The sequence below is a fragment of the Tursiops truncatus genome, chromosome 6, assembly GCF_011762595.2.
Source record: "Tursiops truncatus isolate mTurTru1 chromosome 6, mTurTru1.mat.Y, whole genome shotgun sequence".
Lineage (NCBI taxonomy): Eukaryota > Metazoa > Chordata > Mammalia > Artiodactyla > Delphinidae > Tursiops > Tursiops truncatus.
Window position 1 is genome coordinate 107,451,242 of NC_047039.1, and position 26,003 is coordinate 107,477,244.

The following is a 26,003-nucleotide window of genomic DNA, read 5'->3' on the forward strand; positions in this document are numbered from 1 at the left end:
TCCAGCCTCCAGAATTGTGCAAAAATAAATTTCTGTCGTTTAAGCCGCCCAGTCTCTGGTCCCGTGTTACGGCAGACTAAGGCTGAGACCGCACACGCATTCCCTCACCTAACTCCCCAAACAGCTCCCAGAGGGACAGCTGTTCTCAGCCCCACTCTCCCCATGAGGAAACGGGCTCAGGGAGGCAAAGTCACTGGCTCGAGGCCACACCGCTAGGGAACGGCAGCCCCAGGGCCTGAACCCAGACTGGCCGACTCTAGCGAGACCTGGAGACTTCCTGCCTGTGGGGTCCTCAGGGTCAGGCTGAGAAAGGAAGCTACATTCCTCAGGCCCGGGCAGCAGGCAGACAGGAAGAGGCCTTGACCTCTGCACCCCAGGCCCAGCCCGAGGGGGCAGCTCCGTGCCCCGCTGCCTCTTGCTGCCCCAGCTGCTCCGGGAATGCAGGATGTGGGCGGGGGCCAGACGAACTGTGTCCACCCAGCTCGGCCTCCGTCCCCAGCCACCCCCCACTTCCTGGCAGCCCCTGGAGTGAGCAATTCCAGGCCCTGCAAATTCCAGGCCCAGCCCCCGAGGAAGCCGAGAACTTTCCCACAGTCCTCAGGGTGGAGGAAAGGCTCCTCTAAAAACACCCTGTCAGCTCCCAACACCTTGCGGCCGCAGGACGCCTCTCCCCCTGCCCCAGCAGCTCTCCCCGGCCTCCCCTCCTGCCCACAGGACCCACACCCATACCCCTCAGCCTCCTGGCTGAGCGCTCGCTATGTGCTAGGCATGGGGCCAAGAGCTCTACCCAACCCAGCTCATGTATTCCTCCCCACGATCCAGCAAAGCTTATCACAACTGCCATTGTGCGCACGGGGAACCGAACGGCGGCTCTTCCACACCTGGTCTGTCCCCACCCGGCCTGGCCTGGGGTCACCTGGCCAGGTCTGCCATTAGCCTTGGAAACCTTCAGAGGGAGGAGCTGGGCCAGGGAGGGGGGAGGAGGAGGGACGGTGCCCCAGGCCAGGCAGCCAGAGCCCAGATCGCCTCGGCCGGTCCTGGCCCCTCAGCCCCCGGGGACCTGGGAACAGGAGGCTCTTTGTCGGCGGCAGGGGCTGGCCTGACTAAAGACCTGGTTCCTGCCGCCCAGCAGATTCCAGCCGGGGCAGAGGCAGCCCTGGAGAGCGGAGAGGACAGGGGACAGGTGGGGTGAGCCGAGTCACCGCACAGCCGCCTCCAGGCGTGGGTGCCCACTGTCCATCCAGCGGGTGGAGCTGCGCCCCAGGCATGCCAGGCGGGGAGAGTAGGGCAGAGGCAAGGGCAGGGCGGGAGCAGCGGCCTCCCTCTGCTGCCCAGAGGCCAGGTCACCGGGAAGGAATTTCAGGGTCCAGGATGGGGTTGCTCCTCCCATAAGGGCAGGAAGCCCCTCATGCCCCACCCCTCCGGCTGAGAGACAGTCACAAGCCTTTTTGATCAAACTCCTTAAAGCCCCACAAGGCCCTCCAGACCTGACCCCAGTGCCCCCTCCAGGCCCATTTCCAGGCACCCCCTCCCCACTTCAGGGTCTTGTGTATCCTCCTCTAAACTGCCCACACCCCTGGGCCTCTCTTCATGCTTGCTGCGACCTCCGTCTGGAACTCACCTCCCTCTGCTCTAGAACTATGCATCCTCCAGGTCTCAGCTGAACCCCGGCCTCCTCAAGGAAGCCCCCCGATCTACCCCTCCCCACACACAGGATCCGCACCCCCCAGTACATACACATACTCCAGGTTCCCCAGGTGGCTCCCACCCGGCACCCGGCACAGCTGTGACTCATCACCGCCTGGTGTCCTCATCTGTTTAACATCTGTCTCCCCACCAGGCTGCCGGCAGCACGGGGACAAGGGCCATCCTCAGTGCCCAGCCCTGGGTCTGGCTCAGAGACATTAAAAGGTTTGTTAAGTGAATGAGTGACCTGGGGGAGACCTTGTAACTTTGCAGACGGGGACAATGAGACCCTGAGGGAGGAAGGGAACTTCCCAGACCCGGGTCCAGGTCCCTGAGAAGAAAGCAACGGTAGCATAAAAAAATCTTTACCAAGCGTTGAGTGGATGCTCACTGTTCACAAACCCTCTGAGACACAGGAGAGATTATTAGCCCCATTTTACAGAGGCTTCAGAAGGTAAGTTGGTCTCCTAAGGTCCTGTTGCTGGCAAGTGGCAGAATCAGGATTTTTATCTTGTGACCCAAGGGCTCAACAACTGCATCCCTCTGAGAACAATAACCCAAATTCTGTTTAAGAGCATCACAGAACTGTTTTCATCAAGGAAGACGGTGAAGGGCAGCATGACAGTGGTTTCGAACAGCCCCAGAAGGAAACGCAGAACAGCTCATAGAGCAGGGTGGCCACACCGCACTCAGCCACTAGGTGTCGCCACTCAGCACATAATCCACGTAACCCCGCTCCCAGCTCCTGGTGCCTAAAGGCGGCTCACCGTTGTTGCAGTGGCGGACGCAGTCCTGCAGGACAGCCTGCCACTTGTCCTGCTCAGCTTCCGTCATCATGCAGAAGTAGTAGTGACGCGCAGAAGGATGCCAGAGGATGAGCGGGAACTGCGTGGGGCACTTGAGGACGGGGGCAGTGCCCGATTTTGATGTGGTCCCTGTGGAGACAGTGCCCTCTGAACAGCTGCCCTCTGTGGCTTCCCTCGGCCAGAGGACGCCAGCAGCTGACCCCTCGCCCTGCCATGAGGGGCAGGCTCAGGTCCAGAGAGAGCTGGCCTGTCCCGGGGTGACCAGAGCGTCAGTGGGGAGGCCACGTCCTTCTCTCTTGCTCCACAGCCTGGCTAAAGGAATGTCAGACTCCCCCAGCACCGTTTCTCAGAGCTGGTAACGCAGGCACCTCCCTGGGGTCAGGTTCTAAACTCTGTGCAGGAGGCACAAATAACACAGGGTCAGAGCCCTCAGGGTCAAAGGCCAAGCATTACCTTCTTGGGTTTCCCTTCAAATTTCAGCAGCAGAGGCCAAAGTGTGGCTTAAATGTCCAAGGGGGGAGGGAGGTATGGATGTGGGAGATAGAGAATAAATAAAAGGGGATTTTTCTCTCTCTGTTTGGTCCACATGGATATTCGAGATCCAGCGAGATAAGTGGTCCTGGGCTGTGACCTTGCCACTCCTGTTAATAACAGGACAATGGCAGTTCTTCTCTGGGCCCTGGCTCTGGGTCCCTGCGCTCAGCTCAGCACACACAGCACCTCGTGGGGTCTACATAACACCCCAAGGTCAGCCCTCTCAGGGCAGGGGCTGGAATCCAGGAAAGCCAGACTCCAGCTGAGCCCTCAGCCACCAAGTCCCACACAAGGGTAAAAGCTGCCCCCAAAGGCCAGCACCTCCCTCACCCCTTGGGCTCCCTGGGATCGTCTGAGAGGCAGATGTCACCCCACAAGTTTTCTGGGTGTCTCTGATGGGGTGGGGTCGCCTAGGATAGCTCCTTACAAATGCGGTATTGACTCAGCAGTTTACAAATTGGGGCACCTGGATCACCTTCTCCTGGAAGCCTCTCAGGGACCCAGGGAAGAGGCGGGGTGGAGAGAGGTCCCCCTGCACAGCTGTGACCGCCCGGCTCAGGAAGCAGGGGCTCGGGTGGGGCAACCCCAACGCACTATGTGGCCACAGGAGAACCCCTCTCAGGCCTCCCTTTGGAGGCTCAGGTTGTGCCGGGCGCCTGCGGTTGGCTCTAGGCCCAGCTGGTTTTCCTGCAGGCGTGGAGCCTGGAGCTCCAGGAGCAGGGGCGCCCTCTCCCCTGGACAAATCCCTGGGTGCTTCGCCTGGGATGGGTGGTCCTTTACCTGGTAAGGAGTTGCCAACAAGCTCCAGGTACTGGTCCAAGGAGGTGAGAATTTTGTAGCCCGCACTGTTGATGACAGCTCGGGGTGGGACCTGCCGCTCATAAGCCTGAGGAGGGGGTGAGAGAGATGGTCCCTGGGGGTTACGTGTATGGCCAAGCCCAAACCCCGTCTCCATCCCTGGCTCCAGGGCCCCATTCAGTGTTGCCTGCCCCAGTCAGGGAAGAGGAGGAGGAGAAGGAAGAAGGGGAGGAGGGGGAGAGAGGACTTTGACCACCACCATGACTAGAGGCAACATGGTGTAGTGACCCGGACCCAGGGTCTGGGCTCAAATCCTGACTCCACTGAGTTCCGTCTGTGTGAGGCCAAGGATAAGCACCTCCTTTGCTTTCGTTTCCTCATCTATAAAACCAGTGTCATAACAGTTCCTACCTCACAGGGCTGCACGAGGGCCCAGTGAGCTAATCCACTTAACGCATAGCACTGTGCCTGGCACAGCGAGGGTCAGGGAGCACTGCTGAGGCGACTGCTATTATCATCACCACTGCACCTACGGTCTCTACGGGCAGCAGCTACCACTAGCCGAGTGTTCATTACATGTCAGGCACTGTGCTCCGGTCTCTGCATGCTTCATTTCACAGAATTCTCACAAGCCAGAGGTGAGTACCATTATTAACCCCAAGTTCACACCGCTGGTAAGGCAGCCGACCTGCACGCGAACCTGGTCTGTCAGCCCCTAGAGCCCAGGGTCTTGGACCATTTCCCTGAACTGTCCACTAACTTCCTAAGTCCCCTTGGGAGGCGAATGAGGATTGGCCGCTGCTTTCTTACACCCCTGGGGAGAAAAAATAGTCCTGATGTAGGAGCTCATACAGCAGGGGTGCCATGCTGCACTCAGCCACTAGGTGTCACCACTCAACACATTCCTTAAGAGTGGCTGGAACCTCCAGGGCAATGATTTTCAAAGCGTGGTCCCTGATTAGCAGCATCAGTGTCACCCGGGAACTTGTCAGAAATGCATATTCTTGGGCCCCCTCCAGACCCGAATCAAACTCAGGGTAGGCCCAGCAACCTGTTTTTTAACAAGCCCTCCCGGTGAGTCTGGTGCATCCCTCAAAACAGAGGGCGCTCAAGCCTGTCCTTCGGCTGTTCGGCAGAAATGTCTGGTAGAAGAAGGGCCTGTGGCTCAACCAGGTGGGGCTTCCAAGGGCCCAAAGCAAAGGAACAATCGAAGGACACCCATCCCCCCACTGCAGGGCACAGAGTTGCAAGGGGGGCATCAGGAAGGAAACAGATAGGACCACCACCCAGGGGTCCTCTGAGGCAGGGAACGGCCAGTTAGCTGCCGCTGTTGAAGAGCAAGGAAGGGAGGGGCTGGGGAGCAGCAGGAAGCCCAGGCGGGAAGGTGGCTGAGGGCGAGGAGGGCGCTGGAAATGGAGAGATTCGGAGGGCCTCGGGGGTGGGCAGGAGCCAGCAACGCGTGGCCAATGGGGGGAGAGGCAGAGTGAAAGGGGACCCCAGAGAGCTGGGTGCCTGGATGGATGAAATGCCACTTAGAGAGGGCAGGCAGCACAGCAAGGTATGGGGAGGCCGGAAGGGGTGGGGGGAGGCTGCTGAGGTTCTGCTGTGGCCCTGGCAACAGCCAGTGCGGGGAGGAGGGGAGGGATGCGGGTGGAGGTACGGAGTCTCAGGCTTAGGAATGGGGGCCGTGCAGCATCAACTAGTGTAGAAGACAGCAAGCCAGGGGAGGCTGCGGAGAAGGGGAAGAAGCGGCCTGGCCAGGCCTGGGAGAAGCTGGGGTGGGCTGGGGGCCTCACCACTTTGTTCTCGTAGAGCACCAGCCCATAGTTGTGCGGCACGAGGCTGAAGCGGTTCCTCCACTTCTTGCTGTCCTCCTGGTACTGGAAGAGGTTCCCCGAGAAGATGATGCGCTCATCCAAGGGCACCTATGGGAGGGCAAGGGCAGGGAGTGAGACCCAGCCTGGGAATGGGGTCCTCCAAGAAGGTGAGCACGTCCTCCATCCTGACCTCACCAAGGCCCCCGAGGCAGGGCCGCATGTCACACATTTGGCAGATGAGAAAAGTGAGGCTCAGGGCAGTGAAGGGGACCCCACTGGGGTCCAGGAGGATCAGAGGTGACGCCAGGACTTGAACCCAGGCCAGGCACCACAATACCGGACCCAGACAGAATCCCACCCCATCCTGGCCCTAGGCAGACACAGCTGCCTCGGGACAGGTCTCTAGAGCACGAAGCAGGCTGCTTCCCCATCCACCCCCACTGCAGCGTGGGTGCGCGACAGTCACTCCAGCCGGAGCGGACGTGCCCACCGGCCAGCACTGGTAAGGCCCCAGCACCTGGGCAATCTCTTTCCAGCTCTGGGCCTGTTTCCCCTTGGGGCAACAAAAACCTGACCACGGTGGCTCCATAGAGCCTCCCCAGTTCCGACGGCTGACAAGATAGTCTCCATGAATCTGGGTGGGAGAGGAGGGGACCTCAGCCTGGAGGGTTCCCGTCTGACCAGCATCCTGGCGGACTAGTGGCCAGTGTGGGCAGCAGAAACGCCCAGACCTTCCTGCAAAGCCCTAGCTTTGACTCGACCGCTGACTCAGTGTGACTTCAGCCCTGTCACATCACTTCCCTGAGCCTCAGTTTCCTCATCTGTCAAATGGGACAGTGACAGCACCGACTTCACCAAGGTATCTCGAGGATTCTGTGCAAAGATCACGCAGGCAGTCGGCACCTGGCAGGCAGTACGATACGCGAAGCCACCATGACCACTATTGGGGTTACTGTCAGTGTCATTCTCCAGCTCCTCGGGCTGACTTATTTGGGGAGGGGGAGGGGTGGCCGTCCCAGAGCGAGTGCTTCCTGAGCAGACCCGCACGGGGAAGCTTCAGGAAAGGAGAGACAGGCCACAAGGGAGCAGCCCTCCTCCTGGATGGGAGGAGCTCAGGGAGTCAAGTGTTCCTGTTTCTCAGCAGCTTCTAGCTGTTCTACAACAAATACGGTGCCTTCTGCAAAAGGAATCATGCATCGTGTGTAATAAAGGGAGAAAGTATTGATATTGTCCTAATGGTGCCTAACCCTTCCTAGCTTCCTCGCTCTGCTTCTGGGTCTGCCCCGCAGCTGGAGTCAGAGGTGAGCGGCCCCTCCCCAGGCATCCTCACCCCCCAGCCCTCTCCCTTCACATGCAGCCTCCTCTCCCCAGCAACTCCTCAAGGGGAAATGCCAAAACATTCTTGGAAAATGAGGGCCTATTGTGCTCAAACAATAGGCCCCCGAAGACTGCTTCCTACCCAGGGATAAAAATATTTACAGGAAAAGAAAACGGTTCCCCCTACCATGCACCTCCCCCCACACACACACAGAGTGGGCTTTGCCCAAGTCACAGAGCTGGGCTCAGTGGTCTATATTTAGACTGGGGCCTACTTCAACCCAGCTCTTGAATCCCCATCTCTCCTAGAAAGGAAAGAGCAAACAGAGCTCTCCCGACACCCTGCTCAGACCCTCACTCCCACCCCCAGGCCCCTGGTCTGCAGTCCTCCTCTCTGCTTAGAGCCGGAGCCCAGGCTTGGGCAGTGGGAGGCTGAGGGCACAAGCTCACCACCCAGGCGGGTCTGCCCGGGCGAGTGGGGCTCAGCAGCGCCCCCAAGTCCACCCCTAGATCCTGGGACAGCCCGTAATGGGTAGGTGGTGTGGGTTTGGCTTTTATTTTTAAGACTTTCAAGTGGCAGAGTCACGTGTCCACAGGGAGGTCTGCAGGACACGAAACGGAACCCGACAGCCCAGGCCAAATATTTTGGACTCTGCAAAGCTCTCTGATGCCACGATGGGCATCTTCGGTAAATGGTGAATGGCTAGAGCACAGTTCCCAGGCTCCGACAGCCCGAGTTCCAGTCCCAGCTCCACGGCCCACAGCACGGGAGCCCAGACAGGTGACTCCACCTGTCCAAGCCTCAGTGCCCACATCTGGGATGGGGATGGGTCTAAATCTCAGTCCCTCCGAGCAGTGTCGTACCGGCTGCATGAGCAGCGCCCACACAAAAGGACTGCTGTTTTTATTACTACCATTACTTGTATTATCATTAATTGTATTGTTATTTATTGTATTATTCTTTCTTTTTTTTTTTAAGAGGAGATGTCATTTATTTACTTACTTAATTGACTTATTTATTTGCCACATCTTGCAGCATGTGGGATCTTACTTCCCCGGCCAGGGATCGAACCCATGTCCCCTGCATTGGGAGCACAGGGTCTTAACTACTGCACCGCCAGGGAAGTGTCCCTGTATTATTATTTCTACCAAAAACAATTTATGTGATGATGATGATGATTTCTAGTATTATATTGTTATGACTTAGCCTCACTTTACTGAATGACAAAATGGGACCAAAGATTCCTCCTTTTCAGGGATTGTGGGTGATTTCATCTTACTCTTCCTGCTTACATGTTACTCCTGTTTTCTTACCACAAATACTCAACCTTGTGGGTGTTAAAGGCATTTCTCATGCAGAGTAAATGCTTAGCGCGTCAGGGAACCCCATTTCTGTCTTAGGTTATTGGGACCCAGGTTGCCTGTGACATTTCCTTCCAAATAGGAGAGCCATTCCAGTTCTGCCCACTGGAAGCAGCTCACCTGGGCTGGGTCCAAGGCCATCTTTCCTATTACACAGGTGTGCTCCTGCCAGATACCCAGGCCAGGCCACATCTGCTGCCACAGGGTCAGGAGGTTGCCATGACATCAGGAGACCAGACAGTCTTTTCTGGGCCCCAAATCAAAGGGAGGTGTGATGCTCTGAGAGGCTCTGACACACAGCCCTGACCTCCCCTCCACCCCAGGCAGGCTGGGGGTCAAGACAGAAAGAGACTTTGGTCAGGAATCTGGAACCTGGCTTGAATCCTGCTTCCACCACCCTGGGCCAGCCATTTAAAGGCTCAGCTTCGGGCCTCTGCACCTGCCATTCCCATGGTCTGATATTCCTTCTCCCATCAGGTCTTCCACTGAGATGGCCCTTCTTCCAGGAAGCCCTCTTGGGCCACCCAGACAAGTCAGGCCCCACTGTCTGAGTCCACCCTGTCATCTCCTTCACAGCGCCCACTTTATCATGTAAAGGGCTGTTTACTGTCTCCCTGAGTGTCTGGGGGCAGCAAGGGCAGTGTGGCCGCAGCACCTGACCCGTCACAGTCAGTGTGTGTCCCGAGTAGGGGGCCTGTCTGTCGGCGGAATCCTTTAGTCTCAGTGGCAGCTCTCCCACTCCACTGACTTGACGCCTCCAGCCGTTCCTCCTGCTGAGATGACACCAAAGGGTGACAAATCCTCAAGGCCTGGTCAAGTGATGCCAGCCCCCACCCCTTTGGTCTCATGATAAACAGGCATGTCTTTAGGCACTTGGTTTTGGGGGAGGGCGGGGAGTGGAATGAAACAACTCCCAGTGCGGGGCCTTTGCGGGCTCTTCCTTCTGCTCTGCCCCCTCCTGTCGCCCCCTGCACACCCCGCTATGCCCACGCCCCTGCCCACACCGTTCCCCCTTCCAGAGATGCCTTCCCAATAATCCGAATCCCACCTAGCCTTCAGAGCGCCATGCGATGCCCACCCCCTCCACAAAGCTGCTCTCTCCTCTGGCCCATGACTCTTCCCTCTGGGCACCATTTCACAGACAGAAGAACAGGCTCAGCAAGGTTACCCAGCAAGTGGGGACTCCCACCCCCATTTCTCCTCTCACTGAATCCGCATCCTCCTCTACGCAGGAGGTACCCATCTGGCAGATGAGGAAACAGCCTTGAAGCTTACATCAATGGCCCCGGCCACCAGTTAATAAAAGGATTTGAACCCAAGGCCCCCCCGAGTTCTTTCCCACCAGACCACAGGGTTCCAGCCTCCATCCCTCAGCTACAGCACTGCCCCAGGCCCCTCGAAGCCTGAGCGCGGGATGACCCGGGCAGCCCCGAAGAAGGCGACAGGACTGGGGGCTGAAGCTGTGGCGAGGCGAGCAAGGGCGACTTCACAGCCCGCCAACCATGGAAGTCAGCCACGAATGCCCCGAGCCCCAGGCACTGGGGTTGGCTGGTCGACCAGTCTGATCCCCAGAGAGAAGCCGCTGGGCGCTCTGCCAGGGGCCACCAGCCAGGAATAAGTAGCCTCTGGGCTGCCACTCAGCCACTCCAGGGCCGGTACACCTGCAGAGGAGGGGGGCTGGCACCCTTCCTTCTCATCACCCCTCCCTCTGCCACCTGCCCGGCCATCCAGTGGGCAGAGGGTGAAGGTCACTGAAAGGGAATGACCCAAGTAATGGGACGTGCAGTGCCCTCAAACAGGACTTCCCTGGGCTGACACAGGGCCCCTGCAGCACCCCCAGAGGAGCAAGGGTTGGCCTCTCACCCCAAGTGCTCAGACCCAGGCCTGGCGGCTTCCAGCCGGGAACCCAGAGCCCCACCAGTGCCCCGGCTATCCCCTCACTTCCTCGGCGCCATTCCCATCCCCGGCCCCGTGCCAGGGCCGACCACAGGATCCCCCTCCCCAGGAGGCTCTCCACCTCGTCCGGCCCATGCTGACCCCCAGGCTGGAGCCAGGCAGCTTCCAGTCCTCACTGGACAAATATTGACTGTGCAAACATAATCCTACCACTGATAATGGGATAATGACAAGGCCAGGGATGATGACAGTGTCAGCCAGCACCCGCCCAGCCCCAGGCGCCCAGCTGACAAATCTCTAATCCTCACAGCCACCAGGTTCGGGAGGTGTGCTCGTCCGGGTTTACAGATGAGCACATGAGGCTCCACAGGTGAGGTAATAGCTCGCGGGCACACAGAGTGTAAGAGAAGGAGCTGGGCTTGGACCAGGCCTGTCAAGATGACTCAGAGCCCCAGCTCTGCTGACGAAGGGGCTGGCCCGGGGGAGTCGCCCACGGTGCTAAAAGGACCTCGACACCACCACCAGGTCACCTGCCTATTCAGAAGCCGGGTGCGGCCCTTAGAGACCATCCAGCAACAATGGGAAACAGAGGCCATGGAGGCCGCCCTGCCCCTGGCCCAGCGCCTCTCACCTTGCGCCAGAGCAGCTGGGCCTGTGGCGCCCCGGTGCCCTCGATCTCGTGTCGCATGCTGTTGAAGAGAGCCACACCATACTGGTCCTCGTAGAAGCGGAGGAACTCCGTCAGGATCTTCCCGGTTTTCTCTGCAAGGGAGGGACAAAGGGGCCATGAGGTTGGTGCAGTTGTTTCCGGGCAGCAACCCTGCCCCAGGGAGGGGCACCCGCCTTGCCCCAAATCCCAGTTCATAAAATTGTCCGCACGAGCTCCGTGCTCGTGTTTGCATCTGCACTGCATTCCTGGTAGGGGTGGTGCATTTCCCACACACACGTGGGTGCGCCTCTGGGCGGGGAAAAGGGCAATGACCCTGACAGAGAAACCACCAAAGACACGAGAAACCAACAGACACGTGAAAAGACGCTCGGCCTCACCAGCCAGCAAACAAACGCAAGCAAGCGGAACCAAGATTCCGTTTTCCCCTGTCAGACCAGCCAGGACCAGCCGGAACGAGAACAGGCACCTTAACCAGAACCGGGGGAGTAGGAAGTTGGGACGGCCTTTTTGGAGGGGGACCACAGCTGCATGCAGTTCCAAGGGTGCATGGGTGCCCTTTGATGCTGTACTTGCTCCTGTAGGAATCCAGCCCACAGAATTCACACAAGGACAGCAGGCATCTACGCACCAGAAATCACCACAAACAAGCCAATTGTGCACGTGGGGAATGATTCAATACCTAACAGTTCACCCAGGACGGTCAGAAGATTCAGGGGACCTGGGTACAGGTACCAACAAAGGGAAGGTGTCCGTACTCGGCCACGTAAAGGAAACAGTGCTACGGAATCCCACACTGCATATCATCTCATTTAAAATTATTCCTGCATATGCCTATGAGTTATTTATGCTTGGAGACCTCCAGAAAGAGGTCCGGAAGGCAGCACTCCGGGCTGTTAAGGGTGGCGCACCTGGGTGTGGGAATGAGAAGCAGAGAGCAAATTTCAGTTTCTGCTTTATTCACTTGTATAGCATTTGAACTATTTTATGAGCATGATTCTTTCCACAATAAAAAAATAAACATTCTAAAATCAACTCATCTACCAAGTTAACAACCCCTTTGCTTTCACTGGCTCTTTGCTTCTCTCTTCGGCTAAAGCAGTTTCTGAACGGAGAAGGAGAGTACTGGGGCACCAGAGCAAGCCCAGCACATGCTGCCTGGGTGTCCCCATTCACAGACGAAGAAACTGAGGTCCAGAGAGGGCAGTAACCCATGCCGAGGGCGCCTCCTCCTTGGGCAAGGCTTCCCGGTCCTGAGTAGCTGCAGCTCGAGTCCTGCCCCGGGGTTCGTGCTGACCCACTGTGCGGCTCCCCTCTCTGGGCCTCAGTGTCCCCCTGCACACCGTGAGGACCAGACTCAATAATGGACAGGCCCTACCACCTCGGACAGTCTTGGATTCCAGGTTCCAAAGACCTGTTCCTTTCTCAGAGGAGAAGGGGCTGAAGTGACGCCGTCCCTCCCATGGCTGGCCTCTGGATACCGAGGGCACCCAGCTAGGACAGCATTTCATTTAATCCTCTCAATAGCTCTACGGGGTACGGCTGGTGTTATCCCCAGTTACAGAGGACACCGAGGCTCAGAGAGGTTATGTCACTGGCACAAGGTCACACAGCTAGCGAGTGGCATAACTGGAATGCAGTCCTGGGGCCCAGCCAGGAGGTGGTGGCTGGGGAGGAAGCCTGAGAGCAGGTGCCACATCCCACACCTAGGGTCTCGGGCAGGCCCACTCCCTCCACTCCTTCCAGAGGCGGCTCAGCCCATGGGTCCGTCTCCACAGGCCTGTGCTCCCCTTTCCTGGAATGAGCTCGTGTCTGTTCAGATTCTGTCTGGGGGGGAGGAAGGGGAGAACAAATGAGGAATTTGCTTTGAATGCCTATTTTTTAAAAACTATAAACAACCAGAACTCTCTCAAACACCACGGGAATTGTTTTGAAAAATGATGAGGCGGGCTGGGGGTGGGGGAAGACGAGGTAACGCACTGGAGCCAAACAGAGAAAACAGGACCGTAGACAACAACAGTACTGATAAAACATGTCATCGTCATCATAATCGCTCCCTTTTATTGAGTGCTACCCCAAGCCAGTGGGTGGGCAAGTTTCACACGCAGGATCTCAAAGAATCTTCACAAAAACCCTAGGGAGTCAGTGTTACTGTTTTCCCACGTTAAGGATGAGGAGGCTTGCAGACCCAGCACTGGAGAGCCAGGTTCTCAGCCTCCAGCCCAGGGTTTTGCCCCAGCTCTGCCTCAAACAGCCGGACAGCCAATGGGCACTCTCCCAGCACGCAGCATGGGTAGGCTTGGCCCTCGGATCTCAAGGGTCCTTCAGCAACAGCTCTAGGATGCCTGACTCGGCCCTGATGCACCCAGCCTCAGACACAGCATTATTTCCAGAAGGGCTAGAATGTGCCCTGATGCGTGGGAAGCCAGGCCCAGGAGGAAGCCGCCATCCTGTGTCGGGACTCAAACCCAGGTCTGTCTGACTCCCAGCATGTTCTCAGCTGCCGGGTCAGCTAAGCCCAGGCATCACGTCCTGGCAGGGAAGGGCCCAGCCAGAAGGCCCAGGCATCGCCCCATCGAGGGGCACACCGAGGCCCACGTTGGGTGGGACTGTGGGTTGAAGAGGAAGCCAGGGGAGGCCGAGGAAGTGAAAAAGAGAACGAGGTGACCCAGACGGAGACAGAAAACGAAGGTGAGACTGACAGGCCTGATGCATCCAGGCTGACAGGGGCAGAGTAGGAGGCAAGAAGGAAATTCATTCTTGGCCTCTCACGTTGGGACGCAGAAGAGTTTATCCAAGTGATGCTGTGGGACCAGGGTCCAGGAGTAGAGGGCACGAGGAGTGGGAGAGGAGAAGTCACCCAGCAGAGGGGGGAGAGGGGAGAGGGGACAGGGGACAGAAATATGGGTTGCCTCGCTCAAAGGAGTAGGAAACGAGAAGACAGCCCCATGGGCGCTGCGCCCCCAAACAGGCTGCAGCAGCCCTGATCTCACCCAAGCGCCACCACAGGCATGCCTTGCTACCCAAACTCGAGAACCGTCTAGACCTGGACCTGCTTTCAGATAAACTCTTTGCTACCGGAGATTCCAGAACCAAACAGATCAGACAGTGTGGGGTCTCTCAGTACCCCAATCTGCTCTCCAAGCTGGGAGCCGAATGGATTGGGATAGGGAGGGAGGCTGGTCCCTAAGGACTGAGTGCCCACCCCACGCCACGCCCCAGGGGCTGCGGACGCCGCCACCCGCCCGCTGGGTGAGAGGTTAGGGGCCACAGGAGGAGGGTCCCGGCAGCGCCAGGGAACTGGGTAGCTCAGCTCGGGTTTGGCAACAGAGGGAGCGCTGGAAAGGGAAGACCGTGACGGAAGAGGGCCGCGGGATGGCTTCTTGGCAGCCAGGAGCACATTCTTGAGAGATGTCCTAAGACAACTTGGGAGGAACTGCCACGTGCTGGTACAGAGGAGGTGCCACAGGAAGGCAGAGGATGAGGACTCGGGGGGCTGCGCAGGGGGGCCTAGGTGTCAGGGCTGGAGAGACCTCAGAGAGGCAGGGAGGGGAGGGGGTCCAGTCCCCTCCAGGAACAAAGGGCTCCCAGAGGAGGAGCCCCGAAGGGTCCCCCAGCAGCCTCTCTGGCCGGACGCTGCGGAGGAGGGTGCAGGCGGCACTGCAGCCCTGGAGAGGCACCTCCTGCCTGCTGAGCTCGGGGGCCACGGCCCAGGCAGCCCCCTCCCTGCAAGGCCTGCTCAGCATCCCACTCTCTCCCTCCTCGCCACCCTGCAGCGGCGATCTCCCTGGAGCTGCCAGAGGGGTTTAATGACTCGAATCCCACCACGCGTCCCTGCCTGGGTGTCCACGGGTGGTCCCCGAGGACTCAGGCGCCCCTCTCTCCTCCACACCTACCTGTACCAGCTCTTCCTGCCTCTTCCCAAGCTTCGGGAGACACCACATGCCAGGGATTCGGGGCCTCATCAGCCCAAAGGGGACTGTGAGCCAGAGAGGGTGAGGGGCTCACCTGAGGCCGCAGAGCCAGACCGAGGCAGTCAGGGTTCTAGCCACAGCCTGCTGACCCCCTCCTGGTCCCGGCTCTGACCACTGTCCACAGGGCCCCACAGGGCATCCCTCCTCACAGCGGGCAGAGAAGTAGGTTGTGGCCCCTCTCCAGAGGCAGGGCCGACTGCAGGGGTCCCTGGCCTGGGAACTGGGAGGCCCTGGCTAGTTGTAGCGATGCAGTTGCTGCTGGGAGCTACGGAGAGGGGCTGGGCTGGAGCAGCCTGAGGACGAGTGCCGGCCTCACCCACCCTCCACACTTTCTCACACATCCTCCCTCCTTTCCTGCACTCAGACCCAGATGCTCTAGGATAAGAAGGTAGGGGGGTACTGATGGAGCATGCCCTCTAGCCCCAGGCCCTGTGAGTTCAGAATCCCAGTTCTGAAGACCCAGCCCCACAAGCTGCCTAGCTCTCTCAGAACCTCAAGTTCCCGATCTGTAAAATGGGCATAACAGATGGGTCCAGTTCAGGACCTCCATAAACGTTACTACTAATCATAACCATCGTGCTCAGCTCGTAACAACAGTAAGGACTGTTTGAAAGTTTTATTAGCAGGCATAACTTTCATAGTTTGAAAAAATCCAATAAAGACTTTTTAAAAAAAGAAGCAGGAAGAGAATCGCAAAATAATAATGATGATAAAGATCGGCAGGTCTTCAACAAAGACCTGAAAAAGGGAGCGCTCCCTAGGAGGAAGGAACTGCACAGGCAAGGGTAAGGGGGTGGGAACACCTGGTCAGGTGCAAGGACCATGCAGGAACCCAGGTTCCCACCTGACCCTGGTGGGCTCCCTTGGCATAATCTTCAGCCTCTGCGAGAGCCCAGAACCAATCACTGGGCCCTCTTGTGCCCCTTTGCCAGCATAACCTGCAGAATTAGGACGTAAGCTCATCCCACTCAGACGCAGGGCCCGACACACAGACACACGCAGAGTCTTCAAATGGCCCCGAGGTGAACACAGGTAAATAAACCCTCCATTTACAGGTGTATAAGCCAAGGTCCAGAAAGATTAATGGCTCAGGAAAGGTCATCTCACTCATCAGTCAACAAAAGCGCCTGAGCACCTACGTGGGGCTGTCATGGGACTGCCTGCGGGGGTCCTGATACCCTTAGGAAACCAAGAGGACGGCACGTGAATTCTGGGAGTGTGGGTGCGGCCACCACTGTGCTCTGCGACCTCAGGGAGCCACTGCCCACCCAGGCCTCCACCTCCACGCCACATCCACAGCACGAAGGCAGCGGCTCCACTCAGACTTGAAGAGGCCACTGCCCAGGACACGGAGGCCAGGGAGACATACACGCAGACACACACACACACACACGCCCAGGCCATGGAGGCCAGGGAGAAATACACGCAGACACACACACACACACGCCCAGGACACGGAGGCCAGGGAGACATACACGCAGGCAGACACACACACACACACGCCCAGGACACGGAGGACAGGGAGACATACACGCAGGCAGACACACACACACACACACACACACGCCCAGGACACGGAGGCCAGGGAGAAATACATATATACACACACACACACACACACACACACACACACACACACACACACACACACACACTCATTCTCTCTCACTCTCTCTGGCTCTCTCAACCTCTCTCCCCCTGCCCGCCGCCCCAGGGGCTCTTTTGGCGTCTTTTGGCGAGCTGGTTTAATAAGGGATCTTACATCTGTATCTCTGGTTCTTAGGATGGCTCTGCCCCCCAGATGACCGGAACCACGTCTCCAAAGCCTGTACTCTTTGGGACCATCGAGGGTGACCCAGAAGGGCCTCCTTACCAGCCAGTCTTCCTGACTCTGCCCCCAGAACTAACTCCCAGAGTTGACTGGGGTGCCTTTCTTTCCACTGAGGACTTGTGTCTGTTCAAGAGCTCAGGTAATGCTGATAGATTGTCACCCCCACTTTGTAGGTAAGGAAATTGAGGCTCAGGGTGACTTGGAGACCTTCTGAAAGACACTTAGCCTAGGGAATTCCCTGGCGGTCCAGTGGTTAGGACTCCACACTCTCACTGCTGAGAGCCCCGCTTCAATCCCTAGTTGGGGAACTAAAATCCCATAAGTGCAGCACAGCCGAAAAAAAAAAAAAAAAAGACACTTGGCATAAAAGGGGAAACAGGTGCGTTTCAAACCCAGTCTCACGTCACAGCCTACGCACTCCCCCACCTCTTGAAACCTCTTCATTCCCAACACAATTTCCAAGGCCCTGCCCTACACTTTCTTGCTGGATCTCTGCCTGTTCCCTAGAGGCAGGCAACACAGGCGTTACAATCCCCATTCTACAGATGAGGAAACCGAGGTTCAGAAAGGCAAAATGACTTTCCCAAGGTCACACAGCTGGTGACTAAGAGCCTAGACTGAAGTCTGGGCTCTCCAGCCCCTACCTGGTCGGAGCTGGCAGGGAAACTTCACTCCTACTGGGTCCTCATTTGTCAATCTTCTGTGGACCTCAATCTTCTACTTGCAAAATGTGTGGGTGGGTCCCTATTGGCTCAGCTGATCTAAAATCTCAAAGATTATCTAATCAGTGCTGGGCTCACCCCAGGAGCTGACTGGGATGCTGGCCTCAGCACCATTTCTTTTTTTATAAATTTATTTATTTTATTTATTTATTTTTGGCCATGTTGGGTCTTTGTTGCTGCACGCAGGCTTTCTCTAGTTGTGGCGAGCGGGCGCTACCCTTCGTTGCAGTGTGCAGGCTTCTCATTGCGGTGGTTTCTCTCGTTGTGGAGCACGGGCTCTAGGCGCACGGGCTTCAGTAGTTGCGGCACGCGGGCTCAGTAGTTGTAAGGCACGGGCTTAGTTGCTCCGCGTCATGTGGGATCTTCCTGGACCAGGGCTCGAACCCGTGTCCTCTGCATTGGCAGGCGGATTCTCAACCACTGTGCCACCAGGGAAGCCCTCAGCACCATTTCTGAGCTGCTGGTGAGTCAGCTCTGAGTGGAAGCTGACCACAGCCCCCCTCGGGCTGGACAGAAGAACTGGGGGCGGGCGGTGCAGCAGGACCCAGCATCACCCCAACTTGCAAACACGGCACCGTCTCCACTGGGCATTCAGGCTCTGGGCTCAAGTTCCAGCTCTGCTACCAACTAGCTGTGTGACCTTGGCCAAGGTACTTCCCCTCTCTGAGCCTCTGTTTCCCCCTCTGCAAAACAGCACAACAGTATCTGCCTGATCAGGTTATAAGATCAATGGGCTAAGAGCATAATGCACTTCACCCTGGCAAGGAGGAGGCACGCTGCTAGTGGGGGCTCCTGTAAGGTGCCTCTTGTCTAAGGTTCCTCTAACCCAGGGAGAGGCCCTTGACACAGGCGGAGCAAACCCTGGCCTGTCCCGGCCCAACCCCAGGACCAGCACCACCAGCAGGCAAGGCAGCCAGAAGAATGTTAATCTCTGATCCTCCAAACTGACAAGTTAAGGATCACACTACTTCCTGCACTCAGAGAGCGGGGGCTGGGCCAGAACTGGGGAGGCCCCAAGGTGGCCGGAAGTTCCCTGGTTACTCTGGGGGCCACTGTACTCAGAGAGAAGGGGCTTGCTGAGCTCAGGATGGGACGAAGGAGTACAGAGGTCCTCAGAGAGAGGGCCCAGAAAGGTACCTTCCGAGAGCCTCCAGTGCCAAGCTAAGGACATGCTTTGCCTTCTCGTGGCCCTCCCAAGCCCAGCTCACGCCATACCTGCACTAAAGCCTCTTACCTCGATCATCCCCCCCAATCCTCAACTCAGCCCTGGGGCAGGTGGTGTCTGAACTGCAGGAATGTTTAAGGTGAGGAGACGGAGCCCCAGAGAACAGCCAAGTCCCTCAGCCGGGAAGCAGCGGAGGCAGGATATGAGCGCAGGTCCGGGACCCCCTCTACATTGACAAGACACCACGACGGAGAGGACGCTCTCCAGCCAAGACCACATCCGCCCTGTGCCAAGCATGGGGGCTTCAGGCCGGTCCCGGCCCTGGATTGGCCCAAGCTGAGGGCACTGTGCCAGACCCATCCCTGGCTCAGCCGGTCCCTCCAGTGGGCTCCAGGGACACACCTCACCCAAGAGCCCAGCCCTGTACCAGGGCTGAGATATTTGCCGACTGAAACCAGGAGGGCAGCACCCTGTAGGGTGGGGCAGGGCCACAACCTGCCTGCCTGGTTCCCAGAGCCCAGGGGATCAGGCCCGGGGCGGGAAGGTGGGGGAGGCAACTGGGGATACCAACCCCACCCACCCCAGAGCCAAAGGGACAGCAGAGGCAGAGTGGGGGCAGGGACTGAGCTTCCCTGTGTCACAGAGTTGTCCGAAGTACCACCATCTCCATCATCTGCCTGGCACAGCCAGGGAAGCCTGAGGTCCAGAGCAGTGGAGACACTCTCCCAGGGTCACACAGCATGTCCTGACAGAGCTGGGTCGGTATGCCAGCCCTCAGTGCCCGGCCCGGGGCCTTTCTGCTCAACACCCCCTATTATTATTACTAACGCATAACAGCAACAGCCGCTCGCTCAGCAGCTCCTCTGGACCCAGGATGGCGCTACAATTACACGAGTTGCTCTATGTGCTGTCCCCACTTCACATAGTAGAAAACTGAAATTCAGAGAGTTTAAGTGTTTCCTCCAAGGACACACAGCTTATAAATTATATGGACCCAGAACAGTCTGAGTGTTAACAGGGAACAAAAGTTTGGGCAAATGCATCTCACCCCCACCTTCCAGACTGCCAGCCCCTGGGGCGCCCCACAGCACTGGCCCTGTGGGCGGCCGACGGGGCTCCTGTAATCAGGGGGCGAAGCTGGCGGAAGGCGGGTAACGACAGGCTCCATCGGCCAGCAGGAGAGGAGGGCTGGCAGCCCACCCGTGAGAAGAGCCTGAACCAGCAGCTGGAAGCCTGCAGAGCCAGAGCCAGAGCCAGGAGGGGATAGGACAGCTGGGTGCCCCCGGCCAGGCCAGTCCTTGTCCATAAGGGCGACAGCACCCAGCGAGGGCGAGGGACTGATCCAGGGTCAACCGACTTCTGGAGCCAAGAGGATTCCCACCCCAGCCTCCAGCGCAAGGCCATCAGGGTGAGGTGGGCGTCCCAGCTGCCCACGGGCTGGTCGAGAGGCCAGTATAGCTCAGCCCACCTCCACACCAGGCCCCTCCCATCGTACCCCTGCCACGGCCTCCAAATTTCTACCCCCTCAGCTTCCCGTTTCCCTCTGATCCTTCCCACACACAGGAACCACGGGGATCTTTTTGTTACAGCTCTCACCCCGAATCTCCCCTGCTCAAAAATGTCCACAGTTCCCACTGCCTTTATGACAAAGATCAAGCTCCTCGGCGTGCCTGCAGACCCCTGGCTGCCCTTCCTCCCCGTGGGGTCCCTCCGGGTCAGGGACACCCCTCCCTTCTCACTCTCCACTGCACCATCCCTTCCCCCGGGATGTCCCCAGGGTGGGTGGGACCTCCCCCCTCTCCCGATTGCACAGTGGGTAAGGCCTGTGCCCTGTCTCATACCCCCAGGCAGTAGCCACCACATCTGGGACAGGACCTGGCACAAAGGAGGAACAGGAAGGAAGCCCCGAGTGAGAGGCCAGAGGCAGAGGTCCTGAGCCAGGGCCCCCGCCCCGCCCCGGTGGGGAGCCACCGCCCACACTGAGCAGCGCAGCTCCACACCCGCCCCAGAGGTTCCTCAGCACAGAATGGGATGCCCGACCCGGGGCCGCGGCTGGGTCCCGGGGCCATGAGAACGTGCACCGTGCTGTCCTTCCTCCTGGGGAAGGTGGCTGCCACCCTCGAGGCTTCCTCCCTGCCAGCCTCAGGTGCCCCGCAGGGACCCTCTGCTGGGCCACCCCTTCACTGGGGCCAGTTATGAAGAAGGAAAAGCCTCGCTCCGTAATCCAGCGGCCCCCAGCCTGCCAAGGCCCGGTAACAATGGACACCTGACAGTGCGCCGGCTCCGTGCTTCATGTGGGACATCAAGACAGCCCCGAGAAGGAGGGTCCTCATCACCCCCGAGGACAGAGCGGGACACGGAAGCACGGGGCAGCCGAGGAGCCCACCCGGCCTCACACAGCTGGTGAAGTACAATGCCGGCTGCTGGCGCCCAGCACCCCGCAGGGGGATCTGCCACACTCTGAGCCCCGGCAACAGCCCTAGAAGGTGGGTACAGGTATCACCCCCACTGAGGACACAGAGGCTGCAAGGCCCAGTGGCTTGTCCAAGGCCAGCCAGCTGTCAAGTGGAGAACCCCAAATCCAAGCTGGGACTCGAACCCAGGCTCTCCGGCGGTGGAAACGTACCGGAGACACTCACGCGAAGCACTCTGTCAAGGCTCTCGCCGGACCCCAGAGACCAGGGCTCCTCCATCGCTGCATTCTCAGCACCCGCCACGGGGCCTGGCACACGGCCGCCCGCACACATGGCGCCAAATCAGTTTCAGGAACGCAGTCCTCCCTCCCTCCCCAATGTCCCACCTTCCCACCTCCACGCTTTCACTTGTGCTGTGCCCTCTGCCTGAAGCTCCCTTCCCCCTCTTTTCCACAGGTCAGACTCTTAGCCACACTTCAGGGCCCTACTCAGACATCATCTCCTCCATCACAATGCTTTGCAGTTTCCCATTTGCACGTAATTATAATAATAAGTGGGGCATGAGCTAATGCATGTAACATTTAGCCCAATGCCAGCCACAAAGGCAGCTCCCATCTACGTTAGCAATTATCGTCAACATTATTTCATTCAACCCTCACCCAGATTTATTGTTAAACCCATTTATAGATGAGGAAACGGAGGCTCAGAAACGTGATTTCCCCAACATCACACAGGCAAGAGCAAAACCGGGACGTGAAGCCGAGCCAGCCTCTGTTCACCACCCTACCCCAGTACCTAGAACTGTGCAAGTCAGGAGTCCCTGTTGACTCTCTGGCAACATTTCCCCACTCGCCTGGTAGCTCCCCAGGTCAGGGTGGCATCTCGGTCACGTCTGTATCCCAGGAGCTCAGCGCGGCACCAGCCTTGGGAGAGGAGAGTGGGTTTCTCACAGAGGCAGGTGTGTTCTGGGGCCAAGCTCGAGGCAAGAAGCAAACCCGGAGCTCAGAGTGGCCTCTCTGGGCCTTAGTTTCCTCGTCTGTAAAACGGGCATAAGGTGATAGTTTCCCCCTCCCTCCTCACTCAGTGACTAGGGGTCCTCGGGAGATGTTAGCTTCTGTCGTTAACAGTCAAAGCGCCCTCAGGAGATGTTGGTTTTGCTGCTAACGAAGGGCCACGTGAGCCTTGTGAAGGTTCGTGGCTGTGATCTTAACCTTCAGCACCTGCGGAACCCCTGCCCTAGCGCGTTCCCTCATTAACGGGCCAGGCACATACGCTGAAAACAGGCCACCGGACCTGGGAAGGGCCCTCTGAGATCAAGTCCAAGCTCTCCATTGGACAGATGGGGAAACCAAGGCTGGGGGAGTGGGGAAGAGGCAGCCAGGGCCCCCCAGCCTTGTCAGTGGCCCAGCTCCTCCTGAGAGCAGCCTGGGGAGAGGAGTCTGGGGCTTCAGCACCCAGTGAGAAAAACTGCCTCTGGTCTTGGGGTTTCTGGCCTGGAACCCTCTCCCTGAGCCCACCCTCTCCGCCTGGCCATCTCCTCCCCCCGGCTTGGACGTCACCTCCTCAGGACCACCCCCGCCAGGACAGGTCCAGTGCCCCGAAGTCTCCACCACCACAGCCTTGGTGGTTTTTGCAACCACCGTGACCGTCTGTGGGGGGCAGGGGGGCGGTGGTGACACAGAGACCCAGCGCCAGGCTCACGTCTGGCCCAGACGGGTGCTCGACAAACGAGTGCTGAATAAACCACCCGCGGTGGAAGGTCACCCAGTTTCGGATGCCAAAATGGCGGCCCCGGAGGCCTGGGAGGGAGGCTGAGCAGGGTAGAGGCTAGCCGGGTCTCCCAGCACGAAGGCAGCTTTGGGGCAAGGCAGTGGGACCAGGAGGGGCCGGCCAGGATCCCTTACAAAGCTGCCTTTAAAGCTCTTCTCGGTTAGCAAATATTTAACCACGGCTCAGCGACCCAGGTCTGGTGGGAGAGCATGCTCAGAGGAAGGAGGGGGATGGAAGGGGGGGCAAAGTGGAGGCCCAGGGAAATGCCCCACCCTCCAAAGGCAGACCGCAGACCCGCACCCGCCAGGGGCTGCCCTTCCCTTACACCTCGAGGAGGCCGCCTTAGTGGGAGGAAGTCGATTCCCATCTTGACACAAACAGAAGGAAACAAAGGCCCTCTCATCCCCTCCAGCCCCTCCCTCCCCGCCTGGCAGAGCCCAGTGTCGGCTGTGGGCACCCGACAGTTGGTGGCTTGTTCTGGGAGCCCAGACCCAGGAGTGCCTGCTCTCTGGGAACACAGACCCAAGCTGGGGCAGGTGGAGAAGGGGTGCCAAGGCCCCCCTGCAGGGGGACCGGCCCACCCACACCTGCCCTGCGCCACTTCCACTCTCATTGGTCTCCAGAGGCTGGCGTCCTGCACCAGGCCCTTCCACAGCCAAGGCCACACCCCAGGCCAACAGAGCCATGCAGGATGGAAAGGAAGGACCAGCCTCCTTAGACTGCTCACCCGCTCCACTTCGCCCGTCCTCCTGCCCCAGAGAGCCCTGGCTTGGGAGCCAGACAGACACAGGACAAACCCCAGCTCCGTGGTCCGGTGCCTCACTCCGTATTCTCCTCCGTGCACTGGGGATAACCAGCTTCTCCCTCACGCCGGGCACAGAGGCGGCTGACCTGTGACGGTGATTTTGTAAACACCAACCTCCATCCCGCTCACACCCAGCCCCCGTGCCTACTGACTTCTCAGCAACAACCCTCACCTGCGTGCTCTTCTTTTCTTCCTTGCCACGCCCACTGGAGATTGAGTCCTCTTAGCCTGGGGCCTGGCCATCTGTCAAAACTGCCCCCAGGCCGTGGTGCCCCTCAACACACGCCTGCTCTCCGCCCACAGTGCAGAGCGCTGAGGCTGGACCGGGCGCCTAGGGCACTCTGCCACGGCACCCTCACGCTGGCGGGTGCCCACCACAGGCCCGGACCCCTGTTTGAGAACCCACCACCAACTTTCCCCGTAGCACCCAGACTAGAGGTAGACCCTGAGATCCCAGGCAGAACTACTCGCTGCCTGAGCCCCTCCTCCACGACCAGCCTGACAGCCAGCATCACCACCCAGCCCCTCCCACCAGCCACCAAGAGGTAGGGCGCTGGGGACAGCCTGAAATCCACGTCAGTCAGCTCAGGATCAACCAAAATGGGAGCTGGGGGCAGCACCAAGGACAAGTGAGGGTCTCCGGGGCTCCACCGTGCTGGCCGAGAAAGGTTTCGTGTTGCCCTCATTCATTCATTCATTCATCAACCACGGGGCACTGGGCATTCAGGAGTGAGTTAGACAAACCCACTCCCTGTTGTCTAATGAGGGAGACAGACTGTCAACAAAACCTACAATGGGGCTGGGAGCAGCAGAAGAACCCAGAGGAGGGGCAGCTAACCCAGCCTGCAGCGTCGGGGAAGGCTTCCAGAAGGAGGCGGCACCCGAGACATGAAGGGGTGCTGGCAAGGTGAAGGAGGAGGTTTGGGCAGGGAGAGCATGCCAAGCAGAAGACACAGGAAATGCACAGATTCAGACAGGCGAGAAAATATTCATCTGTTCCACAAACATCTGAGTACCTTCCTGTGTCGAGAAGGGCACTTCCACAGAACAGTGTAGTGTCAAGGTTCTAGAATTTGATCTCAGTTCAAATACTAACCCCACTGCTCACTGACCGTAGGACTCTGGACATGTGGCTTAATTCTCTCTGAACTTCAGTTTCCTGGGCCGTAAAAATGGGAGTAACAGTGGTACCCGCCCCACCGCATCGGGGTGTCATAAGGATTCAATGAAACGAGTAAAGCCACAGAGCCCGAGCAGATGGGGGCTTGTATCATCAATGATGATGCCTGAGTAACTGAAAGCAGTTCCACCTGCCCGAGTGTCGGTGGCCGGGGGATGAGTTGCCAGGTGGGCAGTGGGGTCTTTCACAAGCTCAGGGGTCCCACAGTGTGTCCACCCGTGCTACTGGCAATTTTCTGTGATGTGTTTCGTGCCATGAAATGGGGACCAGAAAAGCGGAATCAAAGCAGCAGCTACCCGGTCGCTCTGCAGGCCATGCAGAGGACGGGAAGGCAACACGCTTGGGGTCCGGTCTTCCTGGGCCCTTGTCCCTCAGAGGTTAACTATTCAGAAAGGAGAAGTGGACGGAGAAACATCAACGAAGATTCAGAAAGCAAACACCCAACAAACCATAAGCCACCAGACCTCGGTGGACCACAGCTCCCTCCGCTCCACGGCCCTGCAGCTGGGCAAACTCCTTGTCTCTCTGAACCTGCACTTCCCACAGGTAGCCTCACAGGGTGGACAAGGCCAAGGGCGAGGCTAGATGGGAAAGTGCTTTGAACTCCACCAGGGCGGGACCACAGTGTCTTGCTTTCCTGGTATCTTGTGTTTATATCTCTCTCTTTTTTTTCTTGTCTTATTGAATTGACTAAGACGTCCAGATCAATGCTAATGAAAATACCTCTATGGTTTCAACATCAAGTTTGCTCAGGCTTGCTCAGTATGTGACGAATGATGCTGTAAAGGGCTGAGTACCAGGTAAGGACTGTTAAGGGGAAAAAGGGAGGAGCTAGCTCAACTCCCAAAACAAAAGAGTTGGATAATTCTCAGGAAAAGAGATGCCGTGGAAAGCCAGCCATAGCCAGACTCCGGCCGAAATGGAGCCTGTTCTCGAGTGACCCACCCACGGCAGACAGGACTCCAGAAGGGGCTTTCCATCTCAGGTGCCCAGTGGTGGGACAGGTGGCCCCTATAGAGTAGGGAGCTCCCTGTCACTGGAGGTAAACAAGCAGAAGCTGGATGGCCAATTGGCAAGGAGGCTATGGAGAAGATTCTGTCCCAGGAGAGAGGTTAGCAGTAACAACACAAACAGACAGGGACTTCCCTGGAGGTCCAGTGATGGGAGACTCCACACTTCCACTGCAGGGGGCACAGGTTTGATCCCTGGTCGGGGAACCAAGATCCCGCATGCCACGAGGCTGGGCCAAAAAAAAAAAA

General features: G+C 58.2%; 1 protein-coding gene across 4 annotated transcripts in view; it reads right to left on the reverse strand.

Moving 5' to 3' along the window:
- Window positions 1-26,003, reverse strand: part of NIBAN2 (niban apoptosis regulator 2) — a 52,700-nt gene that overhangs the window by 10,778 nt on the left and 15,919 nt on the right. For 2 of the 4 annotated variants that reach the window (XM_033858626.2, XM_033858627.2), the window contains exons 2-7: window positions 23,737-25,984; window positions 23,487-23,650; window positions 10,848-10,978; window positions 5,621-5,749; window positions 3,807-3,912; window positions 2,454-2,621 (exon numbers count right to left, since the gene is read on the reverse strand). In XM_033858626.2, the coding sequence (XP_033714517.1) occupies window positions 2,454-2,621; window positions 3,807-3,912; window positions 5,621-5,749; window positions 10,848-10,978; window positions 23,487-23,650; window positions 23,737-23,807 (769 nt within the window). In that variant the 5' untranslated portion in view covers window positions 23,808-25,984. Of the gene's footprint in view, window positions 1-2,453; window positions 2,622-3,806; window positions 3,913-5,620; window positions 5,750-10,847; window positions 10,979-21,842; window positions 21,913-23,486; window positions 25,985-26,003 lie in introns of all 4 variants that reach the window. The other 2 variants (XM_073806622.1, XM_033858628.2) reach the window with 2 other exon arrangements.